Source organism: Gorilla gorilla, chromosome 4, assembly GCF_029281585.2.
Source record: "Gorilla gorilla gorilla isolate KB3781 chromosome 4, NHGRI_mGorGor1-v2.1_pri, whole genome shotgun sequence".
Taxonomy (NCBI): Eukaryota; Metazoa; Chordata; class Mammalia; order Primates; family Hominidae; genus Gorilla; species Gorilla gorilla.
Window position 1 is genome coordinate 144,716,253 of NC_073228.2, and position 13,315 is coordinate 144,729,567.

At 38.7% G+C, this 13,315-nt stretch overlaps 1 protein-coding gene across 16 annotated transcripts in view; it reads left to right on the forward strand.

Annotated features, from left to right (window-relative positions):
• The window catches only part of LOC101152878 (protocadherin alpha-C2), a 214,820-nt gene that overhangs the window by 83,570 nt on the left and 117,935 nt on the right, over nt 1–13,315 (forward strand). The window contains exon 1 of one of the 16 annotated variants that reach the window (XM_019026992.3): nt 530–6,775. The exons of 14 other annotated variants lie outside the window; for them this stretch is intronic. In XM_019026992.3, coding sequence (XP_018882537.1) covers nt 4,382–6,775 — 2,394 coding nt within the window. In that variant the 5' untranslated portion in view covers nt 530–4,381. Of the gene's footprint in view, nt 1–529; nt 6,776–13,315 lie in introns of those variants that run through there. One more of the 16 variants, XM_004042663.5, reaches the window with a different exon arrangement.

The window sequence follows — 13,315 nt, forward strand, 5'->3', positions numbered from 1 at the left end:
GAAGAACTTCCGTTTAGGTTATAACTACATTATCTCCTTTTTCTTTATGATTTTATCCTTTAAACTATCGAATGTCTCATCTTTCTTGGTCATTCTTACTCATTTTGAACTTTTATGTATTTGTCTAATATTAATGAAGGAAATATGTAGGTACAATGGAGGCCATGGAGCACCACACTTAATATTTTTCTTTTTCTATAATATTTTATATGACTGATGAACCTTGAAAAAAACAGTATATTAGATTAAAAAGTGGCCAGATGTTTGATAGCTTAAAAATTTAATTTGTTCATAATTTCAAGATTACAGGTAAGTTGCAAGAATGGTACAAAGAGTTCCTAGATCCCATTAATGGATTCTTTAACTCTTCCTCACGTGCTTAGGCTTTTAAAATAGCCTTCTTGATCACTATTCTAATTTCAGTGCAATCTAGACATTTTCACATTATATTCCAGGTATTATCACAATAATATAAATGATATGTCTGACATATGATGAATGATTTTCTTTATTGCTCCCAAAATATCTTCTTTATTTCAAGTAGGAATAGATACTGTACTATTCTTATTTACATGAAATATAATAAAATCATTTCTCAATTTAAAAATATTTAGCCATCTGTACAATACAGTACAGTTGGTAACCAACTGTGGCTCAAACCAGTTTCGGATGATCCCAAACTTATCATAGTATACCACTGCCCTGTGCCTATTACCAGGTGAATCTTCTAATGTGCATTTTACATATTTTAACTTCCTATTTCTACAAAAATATCCAGAGGCTTCTCTTTAACCAGGGAATAAAGTCTTACATACCCCAGCCTGGTAGTAAAGGCATTAAAATTTCCAGCCTTATATCTACTTTCTTAATATCTTTAGTTTAGGATCTGGAATATAGTATATGTTCAATCACTTTTTAAAAACATATGGGGGTCTTGCTATGTTGCACAGGCTGGACTAGAACTTCTGGGTTCAAGTGATCCTCCATTTCAGCCTTCCAAGTAGCTGAGACTACAGGCAGGCTCCACCACTCCCAGCTTCAATCAATAATTTTAAATAAATATATGGTATTGAAATGTATTACCTGGACATTCCCCTCTATCTTAGAAATGAGAGTAAGCCCTAGAAATCAGATAATGTTTTATTGAAGAGTGTCTTGAAAGATAGACAACATTTTACCAAGAAAGTGTTAAGAGAGATAAGCAGGAACAACTGCACAGTATATGGTGTAATTGAAGGATTAGAGCAGGGGAGATTGTGAAGGCAGGAAAGCTATTTCTTTTTTAATAAATTAGGTATCAAGTAATGGAGACTTAAATTATGGCAGTAGAAATGAATTGAAAAAGACATATACAAAAGGCACTGGCAAAGTAGAAGCAGCCAGATAATGACAGACTCAATACAAATGATAAGAGAAAAACAAAAGTAGAAGTTGACTCTCACTTTTTTAGTTTGTTCAACTGAGAAGATGAGATTGCCATTAACCAACTTGCAGAACAAGGTTGGAGAAACAGTTTGTGTGTATTTGAGCAGGTAGGGAATGGAGTTGAACATTTAAGAAAATGTTATTTTGAGGTCCTAAGAGAATAACGTTGTGATTGGAAATATGGGTCTGGATCTCAGAAGAGATTATTGGTATGGATTTTGGGAACAACTCCTTTAGAGAAAAAAATAATCCATGAAAGAATAAAATTGCCAAGATAGACATTGAAAAGTGAAAAACAATGTGTCCAGGTACTTAGGTGGGTAAGTGTGTCACTTCCTGTGGCTGCTATAACAAACGAACACAAACTGGGTGCTGTAAAACAGCAAAAGTTTATTATGTCTCAGTATTGGAGACCAGAAGTCCAAAATCAAGGTGTTGTCAAGGCTATACTCTCTTTGGAGGCCCCAGGGAAGAATCTGGTTTTTGTTTCTTCCAGTTTCTATTGGCTGTTGGTGTTCCTTGGCTTGTGGCTGCACCACTCCCATCTCAGCCTTCTCAGCTTTCATGGTCACATTGCCTCCTCCTCTCCGTGTCTCTCTCTATGTGTTGGTTTTACAAAGGTACATGTGATTGTATTTAGGGCCCATCTGAATAATCCAGGATAAACTCCTTTCAAGATCCTTAACTTAATCATATTATTCACCATATAAAGTAAAATCCACAAGTTCCAGGGATTAAGATGTGGGCATAACTTTTTGGGGACCACAATTCAACCTATTATAGTAGGCTTAAAATCATAGAAGGATAGACAACAGGAAGCTGAAATAAAGCTCAAAGTGCAATATATCAAGTATATGTTAGAAGTTAAACGTGAAGGGAAAAAGATAAACAGAATAGGTTTTCCACCAGAAGTAGAACGTTTAAGTTAGTGTATGTGCATGTGTGTATGTATACATATTTTAGTTAAAGAAGTTTGACTATCTTCATAGTGTGAGTGAAAGAAACAAGTAAAAAATAAGATACTAAAAGTAAGACAGGCAGCAGGTGAAGTTAGATGAAAACCATGAGAGAATAGAAAATAATTTGTAAGAGCATATGGTTGACCTTAAAAGTGGGAACAGTTTTTCCTTACAACTAGTAGAAAATGAAAACAGATAATATAAGGAAAAATGACACAAGAAGAGAGCAATTGAATTTCTGTTTGGTCACATCTCTCAATGTGTGAATCATCTGAAAGTGAACTGATGGAAATGAGGTTGAGAATTGGAGAAGAGAGGGAAGATAATATGGAAGAATCTCTGTAAGCAAGAGGGAGGAGTTAATTATCAATTCACTTGAGAGCCCAACTGAGGTAAAGGTGAGAGTAAATTTGAAGAGAATAGTCATGGTTAAGTGACAATGTTGAGCAGCTTAATAGGAAGAATAGAGAAAATGGATTGTCAGGGTAACTGCGTGTTGGAGGCTAAAAAGAATGTTAGAGGAGTAATATAAATAGGTGAATGACTCTAGAGTGTCTGGAAGGGCATATTTTAAATGGTTGACTATGTAATCTAATTATGTGAAGAGGTAAATAAAGAAATGTAGGGCCAGATAGAAAGAATTAGAAGAGAAATACTATGTTAGTAAAAGTAATGGAGCAGGAGAGGATGATGAGGGTAAGAGAATACCAAATACTCTGCCTAAATTTTCAGAGGAGAGCAGAGCTATGGAAATAAACCCAACTGTCATTTCCTATAGAGTTGTGCACAGAACAGGCCAGATAATTATTGGAGCTATGATATATTTTTCATTACACCATTTGGCCTGGGATTTTGTGGCTTGGTAGAGATAGTTATAACAATAGGTAAAAGTAAGATCCTCTTCCTCTTTTCCTTGCTAAAGATATGTTAACATCTTTGTCTAGCTGTTGTTTCTTGGAAAATTAAAGTCAATTTAAATGACGGCAAGGTTTTACTCAGTGATGATGAAGTAAGATGGAGAGAGAAAATGGAAAGTTTAGCCTACTGGTTAACCAGGACGCCGATTCGGGCTATAATGCGTGGCTTTCGTATGAATTGCAGCCGGCGGCAGTAAGTTAAATTCTATTAAATAAATAGGATATTAGTTCCAGGAATATTTTATAAAAACAGAATCCAAAACCTTAGAGCATCGTTGTGTCTAAATTATTGTGTTTATGCACATACACACACTCACATACAAAATCCCACACATATTGACTGAACACTTTCTTTTGAATATAAATATCTTATCTACATCTCAAGTCATATTGAGGGAAATTTATAAATATGATGTGTTTATTCAAAATCTGATATATCAGTTACCAATATTTTTCACCTTCACCGATTTTATTCTTATGTGATTCTTATGTTTCCTTTTGGAGTCAATGGCTGTTGTGTGAGGATGTCTTGAAAAATATTACAGGAAGAGGACAGTACCACAAAAACCTACATGACTATGCAGAACTACCGATCAACTGTCCCAAAACGAGTGTCGAATATTCTTTGTCTTAAAGTTCTGCATGGAATTCTTACACATGGAAAAATAAATTTGTGGCAAAATGAAACTCATCAACCAATTGTCAGCTAATATAAAATGTTGAGCAGAATGCAGTGATTTGCTGTTTCTGGGACGGTAAACATTTAATCTTCAATTACATATTTGCAGTGAAAATGTCAGGAAATGCAAGGAGCAAAAAAATACTACATCAATGGAAAATATGAAGACTGAGTCATGCTTACACTTACACGTTCATGCGCATGGTGTCGCTCTTCACTGAGAACGTTTCCGCGAAGAAAGAGCCGCCGTTTCTTTCTTCCTGCAGAAAATATAGCAGAAAGCGGAATACCTCTTGCGAATCCTTCCGCACTAGGAAGCCATAAAAATTGGGCCTTGAGAGGCAGTTTGAGGTAAGGCATTGTATATATTGCAGATAGCTCTGAGGTTTTTGGAGTGTACCATGCTGTCTTCCTGGCAAGGAGGCCCAAGACCGCGGCAACTACTGCTCTGGCTTCTGATCCTCGCAGCCTGGGAGACGGGTAGTGGCCAGCTCCACTACTCCGTCCCCGAGGAAGCAAAACACGGCACTTTCGTGGGCCGCATCGCTCAGGACCTGGGGCTGGAGCTGGCGGAGCTGGTGCCGCGCCTGTTCCGGGTGGCGTCCAAAACACACGGGGACCTTCTGGAGGTAAATCTGCAGAATGGCATTTTGTTTGTGAATTCTCGGATCGACCGCGAGGAGCTGTGTGGGCGGAGCGCGGAGTGCAGCATGCACCTGGAGGTGATCGTGGACAGGCCTCTGCAGGTTTTCCATGTGGAGGTGAAGGTGAGGGACATTAACGACAACCCGCCCATATTCCCTGAAAGCAAGAAACGAATAATCATTGCAGAATCTAGACCTCCGGAAACTCGATTTCCACTAGATGGCGCATCCGATGCAGATATTGGAGTAAACTCGGCATTGACCTACCGACTGGATCCCAACGATTATTTCACTTTGGACGCACAAAACAGTCTTGAGCAAATGTCTTCATTATCGCTTGTACTGAGGAAAACACTGGACAGAGAGGAAATTCAGGAACATAGTTTATTACTGACAGCCAGCGATGGAGGTAAACCCGAGCTGACTGGCACAGTTCAGCTGCTCATCACGATTCTGGACGTGAATGACAACGCCCCGGAATTTTACCAATCCGTTTATAAAGTGACAGTGTTAGAGAACGCCTTCAATGGAACATTAGTGATCAAGCTAAATGCCACAGATCCTGATGATGGTACAAATGGAGATATAGTTTACTCATTTAGAAGGCCTGTATCGCCTGCAGTGGTATATGCATTTACGATAAATCCGAACAATGGAGAAATTAGGACAAAAGGCAAACTAGATTTCGAAGAAAAGAAATTATATGAAATATCCGTGGAGGCAGTTGACAAAGGAAATATTCCAATGGCGGGTCATTGTACCCTTTTGGTGGAAGTACTAGATGTAAATGATAACGCCCCAGAGGTTACCATCACTTCTTTGTCACTCCCCATCAGAGAAGACACTCAGCCTAGCACCATTATTGCCCTAATCAGTGTGTCCGATCGTGACTCTGGCTCAAATGGACAGGTCACCTGCACCCTGACGCCGCACGTCCCCTTCAAGCTGGTGTCCACCTACAAGAATTACTACTCATTAGTGCTGGACAGCGCCCTGGACCGCGAGAGCGTATCAGCCTATGAACTGGTGGTGACCGCGCGGGACGGGGGCTCGCCTTCGCTGTGGGCCACGGCCAGCGTGTCCGTGGGGGTGGCCGACGTGAACGACAACGCGCCGGCGTTCGCGCAGCCCGAGTACACCGTGTTCGTGAAGGAAAACAATCCGCCGGGCTGCCACATCTTCACGGTGTCTGCGCAGGACGCGGACGCACAGGAGAACGCGCTGGTCTCCTACTCGCTGGTGGAGCGGCGGGTGGGCGAGCGTGCGCTGTCGAGCTACGTGTCGGTGCACGCGGAGAGCGGCAAGGTGTACGCGCTGCAGCCGTTGGACCACGAGGAGCTGGAGCTGCTGCAGTTCCAGGTGAGCGCGCGCGACTCTGGCGTGCCGCCTCTGGGCAGCAACGTGACGCTGCAGGTGTTCGTGCTGGACGAGAACGACAACGCTCCGGCGCTGCTGACGCCCGGGGCTGGCAGCGCGGGAGGCACAGTGAGCGAGCTGATGCCGCGGTCGGTGGGTGCAGGCCACGTGGTGGCGAAGGTGCGCGCGGTGGACGCCGATTCGGGCTACAATGCGTGGCTTTCGTATGAATTGCAGCTGGCGGCGGTCGGCGCGCGCATCCCGTTCCGCGTGGGGCTGTACACTGGCGAGATCAGCACGACGCGCCCTCTGGACGAGGTGGACGCGCCGCACCACCGCCTTCTGGTGCTGGTGAAGGACCACGGTGAGCCCGCGCTGACGGCCACGGCAACGGTGCTGTTGTCGCTGGTGGAGAGCGGCCAAGCGCCACAGGCGTCGTCGAGGGCGTCGGCAGGCGCTGTGGGTCCAGAAGCGGCGCTGGTGGATGTCAATGTTTACTTGATCATTGCCATCTGCGCGGTGTCCAGCCTGTTGGTGCTCACGTTGCTGCTGTATACTGCGCTGCGGTGCTCGGCACCGCCCACCGAGGGCGCGTGCGCGCCGGACAAGCCCACTCTAGTGTGCTCCAGCGCGGCAGGGAGTTGGTCGTACTCGCAGCAGAGGCGGCAGAGGGTGTGCTCTGGGGAGGGCCCGCATAAGTCGGATCTCATGGCCTTCAGTCCCAGCCTTCCTCCTTGTCTGGGTTCTGCAGAGGGAACAGGCCAGAGGGAGGAGGACTCAGAATGCTTGAAAGAGGTAAGCTTATATTTTAAAAAATTGTCTTAGTAAACACTTTAGCCTTCCTTGCAGTTGTTTGTTTAAGACATCTTTCCTGCCAATTTCAAATTATTCTTTACTTTAATTTTAATTTTGCTAGTTGTTATCGAATTGAACAACTCTGCTGTGGACATTATGTGTTGGATTATCCTTCAGAGTGAAATCTTAACTCAGAAACCATAATGAAATGTGCAAAACAAGAATATTTTGTTTCTGTTGTATTCTTAATAGTTCTAAGTGTTTATCTTGCAATTGAGCATTTACAAAAAATTCCTCACGTTGTGAGAACTTAAACATTTAGAAAATGTTTGTTTTAATGAGGTTAATCATAATCTTAAATTTAAAAAATTTTTAGTTTAATTTATACATATATCCACACAGATATTATTTTAAAGAGCCCCATAACTTTTCACATAAATGCTTTTTTTAAGTGCACTTTTCTTTCTTTTTTTTTAAACTGTTTTGATTGTCTCTACTTTTTTGTCCTCTAGGCACATCAGTGTTCCCCTCTCATATATCCCATGAAAAATATCTTGTGATTCTGCTTTCAATTTTTTATTTGCATTCAGATAATTACTCATACATGTATATATACATATAGAGAGAGAGACCCGGTAGGCTTTTTGTTATTATTTCTTTTCCAAAGTTTGAAGGGATTTTCAAAAGGTATTGGTGACTGAAAGTACCTTTTGGCAGTCCCTGCAAATCTAATGGTTTTAATAGCTGTGTAGTATTCCACAGTGTAAGTGTGCAATTATATATTATTTACCTAATGATGGGCAATCACTTTGTGTCAAGTGTTCTGTTATCTTCATGAACCATGCTGTGCTATCATTTCATATATTTCCTAAAATATTGGTGTTATTTCTACGAAATTGATTATCAGATGTGGAATTGATGCATCAAAGATATTAATAATTTTAATTATAAAATATGTCACTGGATTGCCTTCCAAGTATTTTGGAACCAACCAGTTATGACCACTCTTTCTATCTCGAGAAGCAATAGTGGTTTTACTTTCTGCTAATGTAATCTCTGTGAAATGATATTTCATTGTTACTTTAATTTTAAATTCCTGTATAGTATTAGTGAATTTGAGCATATTGTCATATGTATTTTGTTGATTTGTATTTGATCTTCTTTGATTTATCCATTAAGTTATTTGCCTACTTTTCTATTGAAAAAAATTTTTTAGTTTCAGTTTGGAAAAGTTCTCTGTACCTTATAGATATTAACTGTTTATCTATTTTTTGACATTTTTAATTAAAATTTTTATTTTGAGATAATTATAGATTCGCATGTGGTTGAAAGAAATAGTAAAGGGAGATGCTGTGTATTCTTCACTAAGTTTTCCCCAATAGTAACATCTTACAAAAGCATAGGGCCATACCACAACCTGGATATTGACATTGATACAGTAAAGAAGTAACATAGTTCCGTAACAACCAGATTCTTGATATCACCTTTTTATAGCCACATCTGCTTCCCTGCCTAATGCTGGCAAGCAGTAATCTGTTCTCCATTTCTCTAATTTTGTTACTTTTACTTCAGAAATAAATAAAAGTATCTCTATTTATAGATAAAATTTTTTAAAATTATTTTTATATTTATTTTTTTATTACACTTTAAGTTCTGGGATACATGTGCAGAACGTGCAGGTTTGTTACATAGGTGTACGTGCCATGGTGTGCTTATCTATTATCTGCATCACAAATATATTTTCCTCCTATATTATTTCTATTCATTTGTTTGTACTAATTTTGTCATATATAAATGTTTTAAAAATGTATGAATTAAAATATATCTTTTTCCTTTTATGGATTTTAAGGTCTGCATATTTAGTTAGAAAGGTCTTCCCAGCTGGGCACGGTGGCTCACGCCTGCAATCCCAGCACTTTGGGAGGCCGAGGTGGGCGGATCAGGAGATCAGGAGTCCGAGACCAGCCTGGCCAACATGGTGAAACCCTGTCTCTAGTAAAAATACAAAAATTAGCCAGGCATGGTGGCACGCGCCTGTAATCCCAGCTACTTGGGATGCTGAAGCAAGAGAATTGCTTGAACCCGGGAGGTGGAGGTTGCAGTGAGATGAGATCATGCTATTGTACGCCAGCTCTGGGTGACAGAGCAAGACTTCGTCTTGAAAAAAGAAAAAAAAGGTCTTCCCAACTCCTATATTGAACATTCATTAATTAAATGCATTTAATAAATACTTATTGAGTGTTCTCTATGTGCTGGGCATGTTCTACACATTAGACATTTAGCCACGAAGTTTATTATTTTGTAAATCCAAATTTCCAGTTGGTATCACTTTCCTACTGCCTGAAAAATTTCTTTAATATTTTTTATAGTGCGTATGTTCTGGCAACAAATTCACTCAGCTTTTGTCTGAGAAATATCTTTATCTCTTTTTTTTTTTGAGACGGAGTCTCACTCTGTCGCCCAGGCTGGAGTACAGTGGCGTGATCTCGGCTCACTGCAAGCCCCACCTCCCGGGTTCACGCCATTCTCCTGCCTCAGCCTCCCGAGTAGCTGAGACTACCGGCGCCCGCCACCATGCCCTGCTAATTTTTTGTATTTTTAGTAGAGATGGGGTTTCATCGTGTTAGCCAGGATAGGTCTCGATCTCGTGACCTCGTGATCCACCTGGCTTGGCCTCCCAAAGTGCTGGGGTTACAGGTGTGAGCCACCGCGCCCGGCCCTTTATCTCATTTTTATTTTTGAAAAAGTATTTTCACTGGGCATAGTTTTTTAAAAGATATAATTTAGTTGTCTTCTGGCTTGCATAGTTTCTAATAAGATGTTTGCTTTTTTATATATGAGTCTTCCTCTCCCCACCCCTCATGGTTACTGTTAAAAATTTTCTTTTTATCCTGACTTTTGCAGATTGATTGTGATGTGCTTTAGTATGGTTTTCTTTATGTTAGTCTGTTGGGGTTTGTTGATATTCTTGGATCTGTGGATTCATCATTTTCATCAAATTCAGGAAAAATTCAACTACTTCTTCTAATAGTTTTTTCTTTCCTTCCATCCTTTCTGAGACTCCAGTAACACATATGTTAGATTATTTGATGCTGTCCCTCAGGTCATTGAAGCGTTCTTTATTTTTGTTCATTTCTTTCTCTGTGCCTCATTTTGAATATCTTTTATTGACATATTTTCCAAGTTCACTAATTTTTCCTTTTGTAGTATCATATCTGTTAATCCTAAACAGTGTATTCTTCATTTCAGAGACCATATTTATTTCTTATCTGTATAAGATTCTTTTTGTCTCTTTTAAAATTTATTTTACATGTCTCCACAGAATAGTCATCTTTTTATCTATATGTTTGAGCATATTAGTACCTGTATAATAGATGTTTTAACTTTCTTGTCTGCTAATTTCAACATTTTTGTCCTTAGTTTGCTTCTTTTGATCTATCTTCTTATATGGATATATTTTCTTGCTGTTTTGCATGACTGGTAATCTCTAATAAGATGCTAGACATTGTGAATTTTACATTGTCAGATGCTGGATTTTGTGTGTGTGTGCATGTGTGTGTGTGTTCCTTTAAAGCGGTAGTTCTTGATAAGAAACAGTTTTGCCCCCTCTACCCCCCACCCAGGAGATAATTTGGCAAGGCCTGGATACATTTTTGGTTATTACAACTAGGGAATTGCTACTGGCATCTAATAATGGAGCTCTGAGATGCTGCTAAACACCACCCAATTGCTGCCAAACATCCTACGGTGCACAGGACAGCCGCCCAACAATAAAGAATTAGCTCAAAATGTCAGTAGTTCCACTGTTGAGAAACTCTGCTTTAAAGAGTCTTGGACTTAGTTCTGACATGAAGTTAAGTTGCTCAGTACCAATTTATTCCTTTCAAGGCTTCATTTTAAGATTTGTTAGTACACATTCAGAGCAGCTTTTAGTGTAGCACTAATTTGGCCTTCTATTACAGCAATACTTTCCTGAGGACACCACCTAATGCCCTGTGCATTAAGAGGTCTCTCTTCTCTGACTGGTAGGAATGTGAAATATTTCCAGCCCTTTGTGAGCTCTAGGAATTATTCTACCCACTTTTTTTTTTTTAATTTTAAAGGGATAGCCTGATCTGGGGAGGTTGATCAGTGATCTGTGATCTGTGATCACATCACTCCACTGCAGCCTGGTGACAGAGTGAGACCATGTCTCAACATAAAAATTAAAACATTAGAATTGAGGTTTAATGTTATCAAATATTTTATCTGCATCTTTTGAGGGAGGTATAAATTTTTTCTTTGGCAATGTTAATGTGTTGAATTTACGATTTATGATTTTCTTATGGCAAACCAACCTCTACTTCCTTGGATAACCGTAATTTGATTATAATTTATAATCCTTTTAATATACTACTTATTTTGTTAAATTTTCAAAATAATTTTTGCATCTGTATTCCAGGTGATAGTGATATGTCCTAGTTTTTCTTCCTAATTTCTTCTTTGTTAAGTATTCAAGTTATAAATAAGAATCTAGCATAACTTGAATACTTAACAAAGAAGAATAATCTTTGAAAACTTCCAGAAAATTTTCTGTTTCCTGTAAAAGTTTGTATAATCTTTGAATTACTTCTTATTTGATTGGAGAACTCACTGTTGAAGTTATCTGTATCAGGATTTTGATTGGTGGGAATATTTCTGATTACTGACTCAATTTTAATAGCATAAGGACCATTCAGAGTTTAATTTACTCGAGTCCGTTACGTAGATAATATTTTTTCAGGTATTTTCCTGTTTAATCTAAATTTTCAGTTATATGCTCATACTTTCTACAGAATCTATAGTGATATTTCCCTTTCCATTCTTGATATTATTTTTGCTTCCTGTCTAATTTACTTTTCTTCAGAATTCTGCTTTCTGATTTTTGTTTTTGCTTTGAAATATTTTTATATTAATTATACTGATTCATTTCTCTTCTTTTTATTTGTGTTTGCAGGAGATGTCCTCTTCCCAGCCTTTTATTTTAAACCTTTTGGTATTATGGGCATATTCCACAAGTTCTTTGCTACTGTCTCACTGAGTAGCAGAGTCTAATTTTTCTTTCCTTGAACTTTGACTGGTCTTAATATTGGAAGTAACATTTTAGGATTTATGAAGTCAGGTCATAAGAAGTCTTACAGTATGCTTTGGTCTCTGAGAATATTTGTTTTGGGGGAAGCCTGCCACCATGTAAGAATTCTGACTACCTTGAGATTGTCATACTGTAAAGAAGCTCAAGCTGGACTTGTGAGAAGCCAAATGGATAGAAAAATTACTAACCAGTCTCCAGTTGTCTTAGCTTTCCAAGCTTAGGTGCCAGAAAAATGTAGAAGGCTTCAGGTGACTGTAGTGTGTTGGAGCTGGCTCTTTTACTGGCTTATGAGAACTGATAATGCAAATTTATTCCCAACTCTGGATTCAATGATGTCACTTTGGTAGCTTGAAATTGGCCATGGTAGGAGTATTTCTGCCACAGAAATAGGCAAATGCTACAAAACAGAGTTTTTTGTTTTTCTTTTTTCCCAGAGACCTAGTTCTTAAGCATTTACCAGTACACTACCGCACCTGATTGCAAGCAAGAACCACTCAGCTGAGTCAGAACCAGGAAAGGTAATAGTAAGTTGTTTTAAGATATTAGGTAATTGGGATGGTTTACTATATAGCAATGGATAACCTGAACAAGTACTCTTTCTTAGATAATCTATAAATTTTAACTTGAATATTTATTTAGTTTACATTTACAATACCTAGTGATATCTTTAGGCACAAATCTTTCGATTTTTTGTGCGTTATTTTTGTCTCACCATTTTTATGTCTCTGTTTCCTTCCTTTGTTGATCTTCTTTTGAAATGACTGAGTACTTTTTATTGTTCCATTTCCTTCTGTATTATTTGGAAGCCCTTTTCCGAATAGCTAGTGCTTACCCTAGAAAATTAAGCATGTATCCTTGATATATCAAAATCAAAAGTTAATTGAAACCCTTCCTCCTTCTGGGAAATGCAGGGACCTTACATTTTTAAAATCTTTTTTAATCCCTTTTGACTTATATACTATTTTTGTCATGCTTTAAAAATATTTTAAAACCCCATAAGATATTAGTATTATTTTATACAATCAACGTTGTTTTAAATGTACTTACATATTTACCAGTTTTGTTTCTCTTCCTTACTTCTTGCCCCTTTGACCTTTCATCAGGGATTATTGTCTTTCCATGTTAGAATACTTTGAGAGTTTCCTTTAGTCCAAAGATGCCGGTGAGGAATGATTTCAGGTTTTGTTTTTCTGAAAATGTCTTTATTTCATCATAATTATTGAAAAGCATTTTTTCTGAGGGTATAATCTTAGGTGTGACCCCCACAGCACATAGTAAATATTATTCCAGTGTCTACTGGTTTCCATTGTTGCTGTCAAGAATTTAGCTGTCAATCTAACTGTCATTCCTTTAAAGGTATTCTGTTTATTTTCCTTTGGCTGCTTTTCAGATTTTCTGTGTGTCTGATATTTTGCAGTTTTACCATGCTG